General features: G+C 47.3%; 1 protein-coding gene across 1 annotated transcript in view; it reads left to right on the top strand.

Annotated features, from left to right (window-relative positions):
• LOC119458835 (endoribonuclease Dicer) overlaps positions 1–21,733 on the top strand; it is a 56,057-nt gene that overhangs the window by 24,214 nt on the left and 10,110 nt on the right. Inside the window, exons 8-11 of the mRNA XM_037720698.2 lie at positions 6,731–7,878; positions 10,796–10,966; positions 12,221–12,489; positions 15,858–16,224. Coding sequence (XP_037576626.1) covers positions 6,731–7,878; positions 10,796–10,966; positions 12,221–12,489; positions 15,858–16,224 — 1,955 coding nt within the window. The remainder of the gene's footprint in view (positions 1–6,730; positions 7,879–10,795; positions 10,967–12,220; positions 12,490–15,857; positions 16,225–21,733) is intronic.

Below are 21,733 nucleotides of genomic sequence, written 5' to 3' on the forward strand. Positions count from 1 at the left end.
GATGACATTGTCCTATTCAGCAACAATGGAGATGAATTACAACAAATGATTGAGGACCTTAATCGAGAAAGTGTAAGAATTGGGTTGAAGATGAATATGCAGAAGACAAAAATAATGTTCAATAGCCTGGCAAGAGAACAAGAATTCAGGATCGCCAGTCAGCCTCTAGAGTCTGTAAAGGAGTACGTTTATCTAGGTAAATTACTCACAGGGGACCCTGATCACGAGAAAGAAATTTACAGAAGAATAAAATTGGGTTGGAGTGCATACGGCAGGCAATACCAAATCCTGACTGGGAGCTTACCACTGTCGTTGAAGAGAAAAGTGTACAATCATTGCATTCTACCGGTGCTAACATATGGGGCAGAAACTTGGAGGTTAACAAAGAAGCTCGAGAACAAGTTAAGGACCGCACAAAGAGCGATGGAACGAAAAATCTTAGGACTAACGTTAAAAGACGGGAAGAGAGCGGTGTGGATCAGAGAACAAACGGGGATAGCGGATATTGTAGTTGACATTAAGCGGAAGAAATGGAGCTGGGCAGGTCATGTAATGCGTAGGATGGATAACCGGTGGACCATTAGGGTTACAGAATGGATACCAAGAGAAGGCAAGCGCAGTCGAGGTCGGCAGAAAACCAGATGGGATGATGAAGTTAGGAAATTTGCAGGCGCAAGTTGGAATACGCTAGCGCAAGACAGGGGTAATTGGAGATCGCAGGGAGAGGCCTTCGTCCTGCAGTGGACAAAAAATATATATAGGCTGATGATGATGATGATGAATTTGCGCTTGTGTCGGCTGTCGGGTTTGTCGCGCGCACCGTATCTTGAAAGCGATCTCCACTCGGCTCTGACCTTTGTATGCGCTGTGCTTACGCCCCTCAGTTTCCGTTGAAGCGATAGACTGCACGAACCTTCGCTCGCTGCCCTTCGCTCACTGCGGTGGCCACGCTTCCCCACGCCTGCGTGGGGAAAAGCGCAAAAGCAAGAAAAGCGCCTCCTCGTCAAACTCTTCGCGCCCAGTCGCGGCCTCCGCGCTGTCCGGCGCCACGTCCGCGCCTCCGCACCAAAAGAGAAAGGGAGAAAGCGCGTGATTGCGCTGTTCTCTTTCGCGGCCGTCGGATGGGGCGGCGTTTATTCGTATCAACCGCCGCGGGTCCAAAATCGATTCATAACAACCGTTCTCTAGAACGTTGCAAAGTAATGGGGCTCGGCCGGGACCACAGAAAAATTCGTATCATCCGGAAATTCGTATTGGCCGTGATCGTATCATCGAGATTCCACTGTAGTTGTACAATGTTTCGATACAGCGGGAAAGTAACATGTTTCACTTTGAAAGCTGGCCATGGTTGTTCTGCGTTTGAAAACTTCAAATTTATTGGGCTGAGCGCGCATGTAGTGTCCATTTGTTAACCACCATTTAAAAAAAAAAATGTACTAGGAATTGTGCTTCATGTTTGACTCACCCGTGACTGGCAAATCATTGCACTGCTGGAAATAATCATGATTGAATGATTATTTTAGGGAGGAGCGCGCACTTCTGAGCCGACTACCTGATGCGTAAGCTGCAAGGATTACACCATGAATTTCTTTATGTGGAAACATATAAACATTTGCCATGACTTTGGAGTGTGACCTAATGAAGGAATTCGGTTATTTGCAGTCATTCATGTTTAATTTCCATCTTTGTAACAGTGTCACTGTTGAGTGTAATCAAGAGATCAACATTTGCATTGAAAGTCCTGAATATTTTTTGGGAAACTGATGTGACAACTTGAATGAGCATGTCACATCACTTTGAATGCAGTGGAATGTCGTTATACTGTTAAACCTCAATATAACCAAGTCAGTAAAATGTCACTTTACTTTGCGATATATTGAAATTTTTTTAAATTGAAGTTCTTCCTTTTATGCATCCAAGTACTGTTACAGATTTTTTTTTACTCAGAAGGGGCGGTAGGATTCCCCAAATTATTGGGCAATTTGAAAAAAGAAAATAATTTAAAGGAGAAAAATAATTATTGAAAGTGATGAAAGATGCGGTTTAATGCCATGCTGACGATATCTTCAAATCGTTGATGTGAAGCGAAGCCTGTGAAGATTTTGCATCTACTCTGCCGCCGTGGCTGATAGTGTCACCTGCAGCGGTATGACACTATTCATGAAGAGCACAGACAGAGGGGTGCGAACGCTTCGTATGCCTCTCGTTTTAACGAGCCTAACAAACTCGAAATTACGTGACCTCCAGCACTTAACGATCTAATTATATTATGCTAGTCGGTATTTGCTCCTGCTTGAATTTCAGAATTCAGTGTTTAAGTATTCGAAACGAACGAATGTAAATTTAAATGCATGCATAATTGAAAGCTTCAGCTTTGGCGAGCTAGATTCATTGCCATAATATGGCCCATAGCCATGACAAGCTAAAGATGAGAATTCCTTTGCAGTCGCCAACAGACTGTTGCACATGCTCGATTATTCGAATATCAATCTCACAGCATCACCGCCTTCTCTCTTGCATGCCTGCCAAGTGTCCCAGATTATCCGGGAGACTCACGAATTTCGACCATTTCTTCCAGTTGTACGGTTGACAGGAAAATCTCCCGGAAATTGCTGTTGTGCCCCGTTTCTATCCACATCCAGTGCTTTGTCTGGCCAACTTTGGCAAAAAGTATCAAACCCATCCAATCCAGTTGGAAGTTTATCGCGCATAGCATTCTTAAGACAGTAGTATGAAAACCCTACATGGCGTTATTTCGTTAACCGCAGCGCAGCTCTTTACACTGACGAGGTTTTTACGTGCCATAGTGGCCATAGTTTCATTCTGCTTGTGAGCGAATGCCGCATTCCGCAACTAACTACACTAGACTCTCCGTCATTTTCCTCGGGGTCCGCCGCTTTGGCATTGCGTAGGCCTACTGTCAATCATGGCTTTAAGCAAGGCGCACGTGCGTAAAGGGTATCTTCAATTACAAGCAAACCTCAATATAACGAACTTCGATTTAACGAAATTTGCGATGTAACCAACTATTTTTATTTCTTGATCTTAGTTCCATTGAATTAAAACGTCGAACGAACGAAATTCGCAATGTAATGAAGTTTTTCACTGCAAGTACAACTTCGTTATATCGAGGTTCGACTGTATTTTTAATGTAGCGCTCAACCGAAGTGATGCTGGGTATTTTGTTGATACCACAAAGCAATGCAGAGTGCGAGCGGCAATGTAGCATCAGGAAAAAGGCGAGAACATAGTTCCGCGCGTCCATGTATGATGAGACGCTGAGAAACGTCCTCTTCGCAAAATGTCAAAATGTCAAAATGTCAAAGAAATGCAATTCGTTACAATCAAACATACTGTGAAGAATTTTCAACGTCTGCCATGGTTGCTTAGTGACTTTGGCGCTGCGCTGCTAAGCACAAGGTCGTGGTATCAAATCCCGGCTGCGGCAGCCGCATTTCGATGGGGGTGAAACGCAAAAGTGCCCTTGTATTTTGTATTGGGTGCACGTCAAAGAGCCCCAGGTGGTCGAAATTAATCTGGAGTTACCCACTATAGCATGCCTCATAATCGGATCGTGGCTGTGGCATGTAAAATCCAAGAAATTAAATAAATTTTTAAAGAAGTTTTGAAGGCAGTATCAGCGACAATGAAATGCTTGCAAAAGTGAGACCTTGATGTTCATGTGGTCATTTGTAAATGTGTAAATAAACGTCTTATCAAGTTGTCTGTGTGCAGATGCACATGGACAATTTGATCCCTCCGGTCAGAAAATCTCCCGGATTTGGTTTCTCCAAACTTGGCAGGTATGCTCTTAAACCAGTGTGGGGTGACCTGCGCGCATGACATCGTTAAAAATGGCGGCCATGGCGAAAGTTTGTGCCATTCAGTTTGTCCCCCATGCTCACTTTCGCTAGCAGTATGGTTTCTCGGCTTTCTGAGAGCCGTAGAGCCGCTGCGAATAGATTTGTATTGACTCAGCATGAAACTGTAACCTTAGCCCTCGACACTCGGCGAGGCAGTACTAGTTGGGCCTAAGAGTTGAAGCAGAGGATTGATCGAGTCCAAGATCATGTGCACGAGCTAGATGGAGAAGCGGCGAACGTGCCTAACGAGTTCGTCGGCACACTTACGAGTTAATCTCGTATGTAGGCGAAAACACCAAGCTGGAGCGGTATTCTCAGGAGGTGACTTTTGGAGATGATTTCACACAACTAGGCACTAGATGCGTCGAAGTATACAGAAAACAGCCTGCCACTCTGCGCAAATATCAGGCTTCGTACAGCAGCAGGAACGCTGTTGACTGTATACATCGATGCCTGCAGGGAAATTCCTACACGGTGTCCAAGCTTAGTATGAACGGCGTAGCGGCTGCGCTACAAAGGTCTTGTGGAAGTCAGCAGTATCACTTTTGTTAGTTTTCACTTTTTGTTAGTGGGAACCCTAGAACGGTAAGGTACTGCCATGCTCCCATTCTCTTCCACATATTGTACCACATCGTTTTCAAGTGCAGCGTTTAATTCAAGCCAAGATTTGCTACTTTTGCGCATCGAGGCAGTAGTAAAGCACGTTTACGCAGAGTGTGAAGTTCGCAGTGGCAACAACGAAAATGGGAATGCTTTCTCTCTATGTTCTTTTTTTTTGTCCAATTATTGTGAGACAACAATTGAAATTCTGCCAAAGACCGCTATAAGACAAGGAGGCACCATCCTCTTGAAAAATACTCTATGCTTATTTCTGAACACCTGAGCCAAAGAGCACTACTGGTGGTGAAATGCATAATTCATACGTAGCTGCGAAATCTCGTTCAACATATCCACCTAATTCATGCGTAACGTCAGGCGACATCGTTCATTCAAAACATAGCCCAACTCTAATGACCTGTCATCTTGAAATGTTAAGCACAGCCACCATTGTGCTTCGCGAGCTTAGGATTAATTTACCATCGGCAGGGCTCGAGTGGATTATGGATACGAGAAAGAAGTGTTCTAGTTATCTGGATGCAGAAATTGTGTGATACAAGTCGCCATCTTGTAAAAGTCTCGCCGTTATGGCATTTATGGCTGAAAATCAGCCACGTGAGTCTGAAGTTAGCCATGAAGTTACGTTTTCTGTGTCACTTCAACCAAAAAGTATGCAGTTCGAAAGGTTGAATGTCATCACGATCCGTTACCACCAACAGTGGAAATGAAGTACCAACTTACCGTGGCAACGCTCGATGCTTCTGAAATTTACGCGGAGCGCACGCTCATCTAGGAGGTCATATCTTAGTCGTGGTTAGACTATGGTCGGGCACGCACCCCTCTCATGCTTCACAAGACCTGTTTTTATATTTTTTTCACTTTGGGTAGGCCCTATTTTTAGCAAGACTGTATTTCAATTGTTTGTTGTGACAGTACGGTGCTTTAAAAGAAATGTTTGCTAGATCCGGACGCAGTTTAACCCTTTGAGAGTTTCTTCCATACATGTATGGCGCTGCTGGTCCGTCCCACATGGTTTTTGATGTACATGTACGGCATAGTAGATCTTACATTCGATATTTGCGCGTATTCGACACCACTGGTTGTTGAGAGGTGCTGCCATCTCTGTGAAGTCTGCAGAAGTCATTTAAAATTGCCTTTCCGCTCACCAGGGCACCCAACTCGACTTGCTTACCTCCGAGCTCTCGCTCACGTGGTCCTGCTTGCGTCATCTGCTACCTCCAGAGCGTGCGTGAAGCAGATGCTACTGTTTTTTTTACGGCCACTGCTTTCGTGTTTCTGGTAGCTTAGATATAGCCCTGCACGGCTGAAGTTCAGATATACTAAACAGTTTTCTATTTCTTCGCCCTCAATTGTGGTTCCCCTTTTCGTTGTGGTTCGCATATTCCCATACAGTGGGGTGTGCGCGCACCCACTATGGTTGCGTAGTGGCTATGGCGTTGAGAGAGAGAGAGAAAATAACATTAGCACCAAACTATTATTAGCAGGAACTAAAGCCCAAGTCGTAGATTGAGTCCTGGGTGCAGCGGCCACATTTCGATGGGGGGGAAATGCAAGAACGCCCGTGTACCGTGCATTGAGTGCACGTTAAGGAATTCCAGGTGGTCAGAATTAATTAGGAGTCCCCCAATACCGCACGTCTCACAGTCATGTTGTCGTTTTGGCATGTAAAACCCCAGAATTTAATTAATTTAGGGTGCGCACAGTCGTGATTTCGGTATGGCTGCGCACGGTGCCTCTTCTCGCAGCGACTACTCAAGCGTTTCTTCTTCTTACGCGTTTCTGACGCGTTTCTTCTTCTGATGAAATGTGTTTGTGTGACAACAAATTGATAGTCATAAATGTTGCTAGACATTTTTCTCGATCTCTTACTGTATAGCATATTTGTGGGTATACTGTTGATGCAAGTAAAGCATTTTTGAGACAGAATATTGCTTGCAATAATTTTTTGCTTATGTATTCATCAGTTTGTAATGTAATAATTACAATAATGTAATAATTATGTATTCATCAGTTTTCAATAATTTACTACTACTGGAAACTGCAATAAAAAGAATTGAACACAGACGGGGTCTCGTATTTTGCTAAATAATTCGATCCTCAAATGGTTGAACAGGTAGGGTAGGGAAATCATAAGTGCACTGAAATATGGTCATTATAGCTGATAGATTGTTAAATCTTGGATTGTTATAAGTGGGTTCGACTGTATAAGTGTTCTTTATATCAAGGTTTGACTGTAATCGATCTCGCAGATGGCGACATGTCTATGATAGACTGGCCCTTTGTTGACATGGTCGCCAATTGGATGAACACGGAGCCTGCACCCAGAACTGACTTCAAGTTCCAGCCCAGCCTGTATGAAGATGCTGTGGTTGTGCCCCGCTATGCACCCCTTCACTACCACCACAGTACATTCTACGTGAAGCAGATCCGCACCGACCTCACGGTGGACAGCATCGATGGAAAGGGCAGTTTCCGTGACTATCTGTCCCTAATTCACCACCTGGACGTCACCGACTCGACGCAGCCGATCCTGGAGGTGGTGTTCACCGAAGTCCGACTAAACCTACTGACGCCGCGCTACCGGAACCGCAAGGGCGATGTGTTCCAGAAGAAGACGGCCACAAACCGCCGTGCGGAGCTGCGCGTCCCGGAGTTCTGCGACGTCCACCCCGTCCCGGCTGGCGTCTGGCGCAAGGCGGTGTGCCTTCCCAGCATTTTGTACCGGCTGAACCAGCTTCTCGTCGTGGAAGAACTGCGCACATCTGTCGCCATGGAGACGGGCATTGGCCTCGGGACATTCCGGGGCCGTTGGCCAGACCTGGACTTCCAGAGCGCTGTATCGGAAAGTGCTTCGATCAGCTTTTTGCCTCGTCCCGACGGTGATGAGGTGGAGTTTGGCAATCTGCTTCGTAGCCACGGCGAAGTGGAGGAGATACGGATGCCCCGCCTATCGCGGTCGTTCGAGTACCAGCCGGAGCTGCGGGGCAACCCGGGCCCGAGCCCTGGCCTCCTGCTGGAAGCAGTGACATCGGCGAAGGCAGCCGACGGCTTTGACCTCGAACGCCTCGAGGTGCTCGGGGACTCATTCCTCAAGTTTGCAGTGACCATTGACCTGTTCTGCGGCTCCACGTCAGCGCAGGAGGGGCTGCTGACGCAGGCGCGTTCTCGCATCATCTGCAACCGGAACCTGCACCAGCTTGGCTCCAAGATACACGTGGGCTCAATGGTGGCACAGGAGCAATTTGAGCCACTCCGGAACTGGTTGCCACCGGGCTACTGTGTCCCCGAAGGTGCAGAGGACATATTGATGGATGTCGACTTTGTGTTCTGGGCCATCCAAGTAGACACAAAGATTCTGGAGAAACTGACGCGGGACAAGCTCTTCAGCCTCTATGAGGTAAATGCCTTTTCAGCTTTATTAACTGGGTGTGAAGCCCTTTCAAAGTATTGAAGTCCTTTAAATTGTTGAAGTCGCCAAATTCAAAGAGGGCTTTCAGCTATTTCAAACTTGTCTTTCCAGGGCAGAGCATTGAGCCCACAAAGTGGGAATGCCGCTCTTGCCGCTCTTGCCTGGGAACCAGCAGGTGTTCATCTGCCCACACTCAGCACACAGACCTGTACACATTAGGAGCCTGCTAATACACAGACCTGTACACATAGGAGCCTGCTGTACACAAGATAGCCCTGCTACAGGTCCTCCTGCCGAGACATGACCGGCTCATATATCTGCTTAAATGTTGCCGGGTACATGTATCTATTTGCTTAACCCTTTGCGGTCTGAAACTTACCCACTTTCCGCCTGTCCCGGTCCGAAACTATTTTGCCAGTTTGTGGCGCCGCGATGAAAACCGCTAACTGTGGAAGAAAAACTCACAGGATATTTATTTTTTCTCTTGCATTCTGCAGGCAACTCCTCTACCAATATTTGAGCAGCGTGTGATATCGCTCGAAGCATTCTCCTGGGTGCAGGCCAGGGTTGTTACTGCAGGTTTTGCAAAAAAACACAGTTTTCCTCCTGCCTCCGTTTGTTTTTCGATCACTACAAACAGCACAGTCCTTGCTGCTCCGACCTGGGGGCTTGTAGATGAAATGGCTCCTCCCACCTAGCCTTTCCTCGCACTCCTTCCGCGCAGGCGGGCCCCGCTTTTTGGCTCTAGCCCTCACATCACCCACCAGCTCTTGGATGAGGTTGCGGCGGTACTGCAGGTGTCGCTGTTCTTTCTCACCATGATTCTGCAGCTGTGTGCACCTCAAAATAAAGCTATTGGCAATGAAAACCTCTAGAAGCTTTCACTAAATTGCGCCGTCGTAAAACGCACGCGGTGAAAAAGTGGTCATGCTTCTTGGGAAGCCACGCGAACGTGCGGTTCCGCGCGCAAGTGAGAACGCTCTGGTATCCAGAAGCCGTGCTGAACATTGTGCTGCACCCTAGTGCAAAAAGAAGTAAACTTCAACAAACAAAGTTTATTTATTCCTCAAGAGATGGCGCATCATGTATGCGAAGAATGCACACGAATCGTAGTCAGAAAAAGTGCAAAATTTAACCCCCGAACACCCTTGTCGGGCGGTGCCCGCCAGCGGGCCGCTACGGCCGTATTGCGTTGTCGGGCCCTGCCTGACAACGGACCGCAAAGGGTTAAAGGGACCCTGAAACGATTTTGATGATTTTGTATAAATATACCAAGTCGTTAGAGTAGGTCCTTCCGATCGTTAAGTGATACATTTAAGCGCTCTGTGTAAGGCGTGTAATTTGTTTTTTAAATGTGCACCACTACCAAATGCAGCAGCGCCGCTCCCCTGAGTTTTCAGCCGACACCTCCCAATTGACGTAGTTCGCCCAATTGACATCAGTTTGGCGAGCTATCCGATTGGCTACCCAGGTCACGTCATCGCTAATTTTCCAACTTTATGGTGAACAGAAGTTCATAATAGTTGGAATGTTTGGTTAATTTTTCTATGAAAAGAAGTAACAGAGAGTGAATACATGATGACAATTTATCACTACACTCAAGCACTTCCGGCACACTGCGAGTGTCGCCTGCTTGTGTTCTCCGTGTTGACCCGAGTTTTGCAGTCGGTGTTGGTCTCGAGCTTTCTTTTCGCGAGCACCATGGATCGCCCGTGTTACGTTGTGGGCTGCAAATCTAGCGATCGGCGACATGTCAAGCTGCAACATTGTGTCCTTCTGCAAGGCAAGAGGCGAGCGGAGTGGCTGCAGCGCATCAGGCTGCTAGTATTGGATCGGCGCCAGCATCTACGCGTTTGCGGCCGTCACTTCACATCGGAAGATCACTACCACAATAGAGAGAGCGTTAGCCTGTCTGGTATTCCGTTAAATGCAAGAGCAAGCAGACTGAGGGTTTTACCGGATGAGCTGAGGTGCAAATGTGAATGGCCTGCATGGTGTAGCCACCTCGTGGCACAGAGCTCAAGCAGACAAACACAGATCTAATATAGCAGTAACCAAGTGTATTCTACTTTGTTGCTGGTGTAAATTGTTGGCAGGAGCTTAATCGTGAATATGTTATCTTTTTAAATGTTTAAAATGTTTCACGCTTGGTTACTGCAATAGTAGCTCTGTGTTTGGCTGGTTAAGCTCTGCGCCGCCGCACCGTGCAGGCTGCTCAGGATGCTCACGTTTATGCTTAAGCCCTCTCATCACAGTGGTAGTAGTATGGAGGGGCTTTAGTTTACGCCTCCACCAATCTGTCAAAACATCCAGCTTTCCTGTGGTGACCAGAATACTGGACACGCTCAGCGTTGCGACAGAACGCTCGCTGCCTGGAAAGCTTTTGCGGGAGATCGACTGCCAGGTGGCTAGCGGAGAGGTTGCAGAGGCTTCGTGCGCTGGCTCTAAGACGACCAGAATTAGACGACATGACGTCACATCATGACACAGAGCCAGTGAAGGTGTAGCTTAGCCCCAATCGCTCAGCAAATGAGTTGAGAAAAAGCATGGATAGGGAGGAGTGTAACTTGTAATCGTCCGCAGCTCTCTTAGTACGAGACGCTTCACTTAAATGGTTGAGCTTATGTTTTACTGTAGCTGTACCCTACGCGTTTATTAAATTTTGTCTAATCCTTTTCAATGACCCTTTGAGGACTTGCTATTGTGCTCAGAACACATATTATTCGGCTTCGAATTCAGCCTTCCTACAAATCGAACTTCTAATGATTCAAAACCAGTGGTCCCCCAGAGTTTAGTTGAATGCGATTTGACTGGGCAGTGGCAGTGCTTGTCCAGTCAGTTTGTATAAAACCGGGATCACTTTAGGCACTTCGCCTTTTTAACATTGATGTTCCTTTGTGTGCAGCAATACAGAACTGAAAAAAAGCAGCCGGGGTACGTTCCCCCGCCCCGCAACACATCTGGGCCTGTTCCGATCCGCCAAGCGTCGCAGCTGCCTGACAAGAGCGTCGCTGACTCAGTGGAGGCTATCATTGGCGCCTACCTTCTCGTTACTGGGCCCATTGGTGCTCTCAGAGTAAGCAGTGCATGCGTTTTCAGCTGCACCGTGCCACTGCAGCTGAGGCATTGTGGCTCAATGTGCTTGTCCTTCAACTAGCACTGAACTTCAGCTAAAATTTTTACTACGCAAAAAAAAAAAGCAAGCTCTGTCCAGATATGCTAAAGCATGGGATTTTTCAAGCAGGATGTGCACGAAAAACAAATATCAATGTGCACACTTATGCAGCTGTCACACACATTTTTTTGCAGAGAGCCATTACACTTTACTGGACACTGCAATCGCTGTATGCTGACTGTCCCACTCTTCCTCGTAGCTGTGCACTTCAGAGATTTCTCTATACATTCTTATAACACTGGAATGCAACATGCTCGTGCACCATGCATTGTATATGTAAAGAACCCCAGGTGGTCAGAATTAATCCAGGGAGTTGCACTATGGCATGCCTCATAACTAAATTGTGGTTTTGGCACATAAAACTGCAAAATTTAATTCAAATTTTTAACTTGCAATCTGTATACGCTCCTCCCACGTACACGCGAGTGAATCTTATTTCGCTGCATGTAGCAGGGAGCCCACAATCTTGCATAAAAGATTGCCGGCTCTCTCCAGCTTATTTTGAGGTCCACTCTGTTATTCTGCCGTCCGCGACATCACAGGCCCGTGCAGTGGCCCATAGATACGAAGCAGCTGTTGCTAACACGTCTTGCCCATGCTGTCACCGCAGCTTCGTCGCTTTCGGCACATTAGTCATATGCCAACCTTGAAGAGCTACTATAGGTCCATTCAATTTATCCTGCACTTCGTGAACTAGTTCACGCCTGTTCATGCTCATGCGGAACTGGCACGGCACCTCTTGCATGAATGGTGCACTGCTTTTCCAACGAATGCAGCGAATGCTGTGAACTTATCCTATTCGAAGCCTGCACTGAGCGAAGTGAATGGCAACGTGCAGATGCCGCCACGTTGAACTTGTGAAACAAATAGCGAAGTGCAGCAGCTCGTGAACTAGTTCAGAAAGTGCAGGTGAACCGAATGGACATTTCGAGATCACCGTGGTAAGAAGAAAAAGAGAGGAGCAATATACAGGGTGCCACTTTCCTGCTGAGCAGGAACATTATGTTTAGAAAAATGTGTGTTCTCTATATCTCCATTCTTAATAAGTCCTTTTCAAGGATTTCTGGGAGAGGCATAGCAGACACTCCAATGTTTTTATCAGATTTGAGGAAAGGTTGTTTCAGGGCCCCTTTAAGCCTGAGCTCTTGGTCACAGGTGATGAAGTGGATGGGCCTGAAGCTGAAGCAGTGCAATCTGGACGTGCAAGGCACCGGGGACGAAAGCACTGCAGTGCCATTTATGGGATTCCCAGCGCCACAGACGTCATTACTGCGTTACACGAATGACCCCGAGGGCCGCCTGGCAAGTCAGAGCAGTCCGTGGCACGGACGTCTCTGCCTGGTGGAAAAGACATTGGGCTACACCTTCCGCGACCGGTCCTACCTGCTGCAAGCCTGCACGCACGCCTCCTACTATCAGAACCGGTAACGTGCATTACCATGACCTTACTGTCAAGATGGAGTACTACAATCACTGACTGATAATAGCTTGTCGGAGGAAGCTTTCCGTCACTATGTCGTACCCATAGACCTCTTTGGCAATCGAGAGAGAGATCTACGGGCTACACTGACAGCCGCTTAGTATCGGAGCTCAGGACTGCATGTCCTCCCGTGTCCGAAAAATTGGCTGTTCATTATTCACCAAGAACAGCTTGAAATGGTGCGTTTTGGACATGCATGCTGCACGTTTTGGCCGGCGGCTTGGCTTGGCTGCAGCCGGCACGCTAATGTATCAGTTCTGTGCGACCATACCAATTGCATGGTTCCGTATTAGCGACAGTACAAGGTGCATGTATGTAACTTATTGTAACTTATTGTAACTTATTGTAATATTTGTAACTTATTGTAAATTATTGTAACTTATTGTAACTTATTATCGATGGCCAGGCCATCCAAATCTGCAGGAGGCCTTTGCTGGCCTGTCGGAGGTATGACACACTTGCGCTTCTTTCACATAGCGCTTCTCACATCACACCGTTTTTAAGATATCGTCGTTTTTGTTATAACGAATACCATATTTACTCGCATAATGAACGCACCCCCCACTTTTCCACTCAAGAAGTGTGCTTTTTCTTTTCTTCCCATAATGAACGCACCCTGAACTTGCTGCCGTCAAGTAGGAGAGACACGGTAAGATTCGGTATCTGATGTGGCGTCCGGCGGGTATGATTGTATCGGATGCCTAATCTTATCGTGTATCTCTCATGCCAACGTTCTGACAGCGAGTGTCCGTGGTCATCGAGCATGATGTGTTCATGTTTGCCTGCGCGCGCTGACACCATGCTGGTTAAATTACATAGTTAGCGAATGTTTGCAAGTTTATATGGCCAATAAAACTATTATCCTTCGTGTAGCTGACTACACATTTGCCATCGCAATCGATAAGGTGAAACTGCGATTTTTTAGAGGTGGCCGCGGAAAAAAAAAAATTGCTGGAAATTTTTTCCCGCGTAATGAACGCACCTGCCAACTTTGTGCATATCTTTTCGGGAAAAAAGTGCGTTCATTATGCGAGTAAATACAGTACCTGATATAATGAAGGTATTTTATTATTTTTGTGTTGGGTGCGGCTTTGTTATAACAAGGTTAGTCTTAGTCTGTCCTTGGGTTCACAGCTTGCCATCCTAGCCATCAAAGTAGACTAGGCTTTAAAAGCCAGTACTGTCACATTTTTTCGAAGTTGTGAAAACTCTACTACGCGATTCTTGCATGTGAAAGGTTGACACTTGGCAACTATGATCGTTGGCAAGCATATAAAAATTTGATATTGTACTAAAGTTGGTCCTGAAATGCTGGACCTGATTTCAACATTATTGTGAGGTGATGACACAGCACAAAATTTGTGGATGTCGTGTAGCAATAAGGTTAGGTGCAATGATGTTGCTCATTAAAAAAAAATGACAATTATGGTTGATGACGTTTTCATAGGAATTGGTAGAACACAAAAGTGAAACGTGTCTTCACAGTGGCTGTTGCATGTTTGCTTCGTGAACTCACTGTCCGCTGCAGCAAAATGCGCACAATTTGCGGAACAGCAACCGGGTTGCAGGTTTACTTGGCGCGCAGCGTCCTGTTTGCGAGCGCCCTACTGCTGGCGAGTGGCTTCGGCGAAGGTGCGAGCATTTTGGTCTGGCTCCGTAGTGGCTGTAACAGCCAGTCGAGCTGCGACGTGCTCAGCTACAGGAATGCTAGTCGCAGAGTTCGCACCATGCGCCGCGAACGCACGAAGGCATTCTGCTTCAGGCTGGCATGTCTCTCACCGAAGGAACGCGAGATTTACCTGGCGATGTCATTGCCTTTGTGTGCCTTTTAGCGCACCAGTTGTCTTAGGTGGTGCCATTGCAAGCAAAGCAGTAGGCGATGCACTGCTGATGCACGTTCAAGCCGCAATCCGTAGACAACGAGGCGTCACAGGCTAATCCGATGCCAAACTATGTGCGGTAACTGCCTACACGAGGCCACAGACTCCAGCGCTGCAATCATTCAGCTAGAGAGGCTAGAATATAGTTCAGCCACCATAGCAATGATGGGAATACATGGATTTATCTGATCCTCGTGCTTGTGGATTTAGACGTCCTAGTGGCTTTGTTTATTGCGCTTTATATGCCTTCATCGTCGTAAATTTCAGAGCAATCTATACTTTTTGTAGTGCAGAAGACGCTGTGAACATGCACAATCCCTACTACTTATAATGGTTCAGCTTGTTAAAGTGGCCAAATCGAAACGTGCCAAGCGTCTCAATGAATTGGCTTGCCCACGATAAATTTATAAGGGCGTTTTACGTCGCGCGTCGATGCATGCATCTGTGTGTAATGGTTTCAATATCGGCCTTCTGTGATAGAGGTCCTGCGTTCGAATCCTGCCATCAGACAGCTTTAATAACGTTTTTTATTGTACAATTATTTATTGTATGAAACTCTATGCACGAGGTTACACTTCATTCTTTATTCTATGGCTACACCGCATTGGAGCTTCTCCTGCGCTGTGACTACAGAAGCGCTCCCTGTCGGCGCTCATTAGTGTAATGATGCAGTACTTCGCCTCACCGCTCCTAGATGGTGCACGTGAGCTGACGTCACATCCGTTACATCCGTTGCAGAAAGTCAGTCTTGACACCCGGCATAAAACATTTTCGTGTTAAAAAGAAAAGACGTGCTTCTTGTAGTTGTGCCTGCGTATGTGGTAGCCACAGTGATCACAGGAACAAAACAAGCCATTGTATGATATCATGAGATATCCACCTTCTGGGTATCGAAATCAAAACTTATTTATAAAAATTGTATTGTCAGGTATTAAGCAGATTAGTTAGCGGTGCGCTGATGCTTGGCACTATTTTTGTAGTGTTTAGAGGGCCTGGACCTTCAATTAGTGCCAAAAGGGAAAGTTGGCAGTGCATCCGGTCTTGGATGATAATTGGCAACATTAATGCAATGAGCAATCTGTCTTATGATAAGTGTGTAATGGGTGATGTGGTTTATATGTTATGAATTATGATGATTATTATGAAGAGCGGCATATATCTAGTGGCCCAAGTTTGCATCAAAGAGGATAATTGAAGTGTATTTACATTCCTTGATGTGTATTCCCTGTATACACACGGGGTGGCAGCACTTACTGGGTACCAAAGAGTTGCAAAATTGGCGCGTTTTTGAAACTTACAGGCAGTACCATAAATATACGGCATCGATCATTTGGGACTTGTTCGCGGTGCTGCATATTTCCGGCATTGACCCTCAGAGGGTTAGTGCTAGTGGCCAGATTTGGAATACACCCTCCCCTTCCCATGCACACAGGCTGACAGACTGCTACCAGCGGCTGGAGTTCCTGGGTGACGCAGTAATCGACTACCTGGTGACCCGGTACCTGTACGAGGGCCCGCACAAGTTCAACCCTGGCCAGCTCACCGACTTGCGTTCATCGCTGGTGAACAACACCTTCTTCGCCGCCCTCGTCGTGCGCCATGGCCTCCACCGGTGCCTCCTCCACTGCAACCCGGGTCTGTTCAACGCTGTGGCACGCTTTGTGCAGCACCAAGAACGCTCCAGCGAGGACGAGTTTGGTACCTCTTCCGAGGATGAGGATGCCACGGCTGAGATCCTAGATCTGAACGCCCAAAGGGACAAGGTCCCGGACAACCCCACTTACTGGAAGGTGCTCCAGGTGGGTGGTGAATGCAGACAATATTGGACTGTATGTTTGAGCGGGCACATTTGAGCACACAATGCAAGTGAGCCTAGCCATAGCTACACACATGGCTGTCAGCCCGGCTGAACGGTGGCCTGCACGCCCTATTTCGAGGTAATGTACGGCAGGTGCAAAGCCAAGATGTTCCATGGCATCATGTGCACTGTCTTCTCGCGCACTTAGAGCTAGAGGTCGCATAATCACTAGTTTCGGAGATGCGTTGAAGCGAGAAGCAGATGAAGCATTAGCTCCCTTCTGCCTGTTCCTTCATTATAGCGTCGTCCCATTATGGTGGACACTATCAGCTGCGGTGGCGGAGTGGACGCTAAAGTTTCGCAGGCTTCGCCTTGAACCATCGATGTAAAGATACAGTTAAACCTGGATATAACGAAATTGACAAATTCCCGAAAAACTTCGTTATAAAGAGGATTTCGTTATATGCAGGTTCGGCACGAAAATTCGAAAAATAAACGCTTACCGTATTTACTAGATTCTAACGATGTCCTTGATTGTAACGCGCACCCGTTTTCCGTTTTCGTCGAAGCACTCATCCTTGAAATGTCACACCAGGTACTGGATGCGTGGACACGTGTCGTTTCGCACAAGCATGAGGCATCGGAAATGAAGAGCGAGCATCACGATGGCGTCGTAGTGTCGTATAGTGTTACAGTAGAACCCCGCTGTTACGTTCCCGGGTGCTGCGTTTTCCCGGCTGTTACGTCGTTTTCGGCTGATCCCGGCACAGCTCCCATAGAACCCAATGCATTGGTAACCCCGCTGTTGCATCGCAACTGTGGCGCTGTTCCCGCATCATACGTTGCGAACTGCCACCCCGCGCCGGCCCGAGCGGCCATTTTGACTTTTCATGTTGCTTGGCTTGGTGGCTTGACGATGGCATTGGCCGCCCAAAGTGCCGGCGGCGACAACTATGACGTATTTTCGGTTTCCGCCAACAAAAGTATGGCCCTTGAGATCTGTATTTGCTATCTAAAGATGGTGTCTATGACGCGTTGTGGCCCTAAAATTGGTTTTGGCTCATAAATGTTCAGTATAAAGTCCAAGGGCAATAACGCATCGCCTCGCGCCGTATGCTGTATGTGCGAGTGAAAACGTGCGAGGGGAGCCGACGACCGAGTCTAAATCTCGCGCGTACAAGAAAGAAAAGCAGGTCGGAAGCGCGCCTTCTTCCGTTGCGCTCGAGGCACCGGCGAGGGAGCGAGGGATAGCGGGCGGCGTTGTACTGTACTCTGGCATCAACTGCGTACTGCGCGGCGGTGCGCGGTTGCGCGGGCCGTATCTTGAAAGTGATCTGCATTGGGGCAGAGTCTAGGCAGTGTAGGTGCGTCGGCGGCTGGTAGCTTTGTGTGTGCTGTGTGTTCTCGGTGCTCAGTTTGCGTTGAAGCGACAGACAACAGCACGAAGGTCACTTTGCTCGCTTCTGCAGCAGCGCTTCCACACGCCGCCAGCGTTTGACAGCGTGTGTCCGCGCTCATCGGGTGTGATGTGTCACAGTGTCTGCCAGCGCGTCGGCAACATCAACTGGAAAATGAGAGTGCCGACTTGGCGGGCTAGGCCAGCTGCAGCAAGCGGCAGGATCAGGTTTGAATGAAGGGAGGGGTAAGGCTACGCCCGCGGCGGCAAGATCGCCGGGTTGAGGGATGCAGGCCCGCCTCGCACACGCACGCACGCACACGTGCGCTCGCTTCGCATTCCATCGCGGCGGAGAAGGTGCTTCCGGTTGCTGCTCGCGCAAGAATGACAAAATTTGGGGCGAAATCTCTAGGTTGTCAGCGGGGAAAATTCGTTATTTCGAGGGGGTCTCCCACTGCCACTTCGTTACATAGAGGTCTCAAATACACGTGCTTCTATGGAGTAACGGCAGGGAATAGAAAAACTTCGTTATGTCCAGGAATTCGTTATATGGAAGTTCGTTTAAGCAGGTTTGACTGTATTCTTATATCGTCGACACGGCATGAAACCATCTCTTGGTTCCAGACTCACATTTGACAAATTTCTCATTCAAACTTGTTCTTTGCGGTTGCTCAATAGCTAGCAAAATTCTACAACCTTTTCGTGTAACAAAAATCTGTTGGTGACTGTACTTACTTGCATAAAAGCTTGGTCGAATTTAAATATAACGAAGCCAAGTGTTCTACTAACTTCATTATATTGAGGTTTAATTGTATATAGATTTAGGGGAAGGATGAGTATTGACATGTCTGAATAATAATATGGTTTTAGCTTATATGACTGCTTGTTTTTTTTAATCATGTGCAAGCACAGACTTCCGTCGTCTTTCATATACAGTAGAACCTCGTTCATACATTTTTGAAAAAAAATGCTGGCAAAGTGTACTAACCGGGAAAACGTACTATCCGAACTAACCAAAAAATTAGGCTCAACTGTAGTTTACATCTGCGTCACGTGAAGTGTTGCGCGAGCGTTGCGGCACAAGACGCCGACGCGTGTTGAGCTGGTGGAGCTCCGGCGGCCTGAGACGCGTTTTGGTGTTTTCCTATTGCGCAGTGTTTTAGGACGGCAATGGGAAACCGAAACGAAATCGAGCAGCTGGGCAATGCCGGACGCCGTCGGAGCGAAACGTGACGCTCACATTGCGGCGCTTGCAGCAGGGAACGGTGGCGTGTTTAGGTTATTTGTGCAGTACGCGTCCAACTACACCGTGCCCTACGCGCTGTAACGTACTATAAAGGTGAAGATGCTTATCGCATTAGAGATGGTGGCGATAGCTGTGAATGCAGGCGGCGTGCAACAAACTGGGAGGAGATTTGCTGGTACCAGAATAAGAGTGTACACCAGCGTTTTTACGTGAGATGGGCGGGCGAGTATTGCGGGGAAGCTGATGTGGTGAGCAGCTACTGTTCTCGATCGCATGTGCCTCGTGGCTTCTCTTGTTTACATTAGATCTAGCAGCTGGAAAACTTATCTTACAAACAATCGCGGTCTGCAGCAAAGTGAAAATAGGCTATTTCAGAAATGCTTTGCCGCAAGAAGTACTTCAATGCATGCAGCAGAAGCGGACTTATTGGCAATCAAACGCGGCCTCCGCTGTGCTTCTGTTCCTTCTTCAGTTCCTTGCACTGCGAAGGCTATGGCGGAGTGGGGCATGGCCACAACGCTCCCCCTTCGAAATGTCACCGTGGCGCGCAGTTCAAATTTCATTTTAGATTAACATAGACGCCACAACTTCGGATTTTGGTGCCTACGACACGCTAAACGTAAGCCAAACATGGTTGTCCTCAACGAACCGCAGTGTGCTTAGCCAGTGGACTCGTGGCGGCACCCCGCGGCGGCCACGGTGTAGCCAACCACAGCAACCAATAGCAGCCGTGTATGGGAATCTTGAACAAGAAGCTCGAGAACAAGTTAAGGACCACACAAAGAGCAATGGAACGAAACATGTTAGGCCTAACGTTAAGAGACGGGAAGAGAGCGGCGTAGATTAGAGAGCAAACGGGGATAGTTGATATTTTAATTGACATTAAGAGAAAAAATGGAGCTGGGCAGGCTATGTAATGCGTAGGACAGTTAACCGGTGGACCATTAGAGTTACAGAATGGATACCGAGAGAAGTGCAGTCGAGGATGGCAGAAAACTAGGTGGGGTGATGAAGTTAGGAAATTTGCAGACGCAAGTTGGAATCAGCTAGCGCAAGACAGGGGTAATTTGAGATCGTAGGGAGAGGCCGTCGTCCTGCAGTGGACATAAATACAGGCTGCTGCTGATGATGATGATGATGGGAATCCACTTTATTACGAAATAAAGCATCCAGTAAAGAGCGAGATTCATGGCTTCTGTTGAAGAGAGAGTGTTTGAGAGAAAGGTGATTTCGCATTCCACTTGCAAGTTCCCCGCATCGCGTACGACACCAAAACTTGGCTGAGATGTCCACAGCAGCATGTGTTATTTCACCAAGCCCGAGAGGTGGTTCAGGGCCCCTTTAAAAGCATGCAGTATGCTTCCAATAGCACCGCGTGCCGTGAAAGTGAGGATGCTTATTGCATTAGAGTTCGTAGCAGTAGCTGTGAATCCAGCATCTGATGATCCGGGAGGAGCTTTGCTGGTACAGGTATAAGAAAGTGAGTGCGCACCGCAGTAGCGCACCCAGGATCTCTGCCAGGGGGGGGTTGACAGTTCGCCAATACCATCTAAGCAGCACTAATTTCGATTTCTTCACGGGAAATTGTAAAAAAAAATGCGCTTTTGCGAGTGTGCAGACAATTGCGAGTGTGCAGACGAGTTGCAGTACTCAAATGCGTAAGGAAAGAAAAGGGGTTAAACAAAAGGGGGGGTTAACAGTCTGCCTCAGGGGGGGGTTACAACCCCCGAATCCCCCCCCCCCGTGGGTGCGCCACTGGCGCACCGGCATTTTCACGTGAGATGGGTGGGTGGGTATTGTGGTGAAGCTGCCCCGGCAGTCGGCTACTACTCTCGATCGCGCACGCCTCACTCATTTTCTTGTTTACATGGCATCTAGGGGCTGGAAAACTTATCATACGATTGCAATTTGGCAATGTATTGAACGTTAGTGCAGAAAGATTGTGTTTTCCGGGAACGTATGAACTGGTAAAAAAGTAAGCATAACTCAATTGGGTCATTTTTTGTGTTTTCGATCGCGAAGGTTGGCGTCGGGAAGTCGTACGTAACGGGATCTTATTTCATCAAGGTTGTACTGCATATACCTTACAAGTTTTCGGTAATAAGGTGTCAGTTGTTAGCTGCGCCAAATTTCAATGTTTGTACACCTTGAAAACCATTGAAATTGGGAAGAGAGATTGAAGGGCCCTTGAAACTCTTTGAAAATAAAATGTGCTCTTTGATTTCCTTGAAAACTGGGCTTGGGAGAGACTTCTGGACATTCAGAGTAACAAACTGCATTGATGGACTGCCGTGGACACTGTCGATTGGGAAACGATCCTATATAATTGTCATTTTAGAGTTTCACTAAGCAGTTGTAGTCTGGCGTATCCGCAGCCACTGATGACAGGCTTGTTTAAATTGCCTTTGTCATTGTGGTGCTAGGCGAAGCCAGATCAAACAACCAAACTGTACCACCATTTTTGTTGTTTTGATAGTTGGTTTACATTGCAGCCGTCATGGCTCTGTATTTAAGGCCTGGGTTCTTAAAATGCCTGGAGGACAGTAAGTTTCAGCCATTTGGCTTAAACGTGACGAGTATCTTTGAGTGAAGTCGGACACTACTAACCCTCATTGAGCGAAGTGTGATGGTGGCACAAGGTGATTCACATCGCTACAACAGGAAAGTCGACTTTGATAAGTCACCTGAACAGGTTGAAGCGCGTGAGCAATTCAATGGCTGCTTATGCATAAAGAATTGCGAGTAAGAAGGAGATTTGAATATTTTTTATTTGATGTTATCACTGAAGTTTGTTTCAGCCTCCTTGAATTTTGCCCTTCAACAACCTGGAAATCCTTCAAATGTCCTTGAATTTTGCGTCGAATGTTC

Source organism: Dermacentor silvarum, chromosome 7, assembly GCF_013339745.2.
Source record: "Dermacentor silvarum isolate Dsil-2018 chromosome 7, BIME_Dsil_1.4, whole genome shotgun sequence".
Taxonomy (NCBI): domain Eukaryota; kingdom Metazoa; phylum Arthropoda; class Arachnida; order Ixodida; family Ixodidae; genus Dermacentor; species Dermacentor silvarum.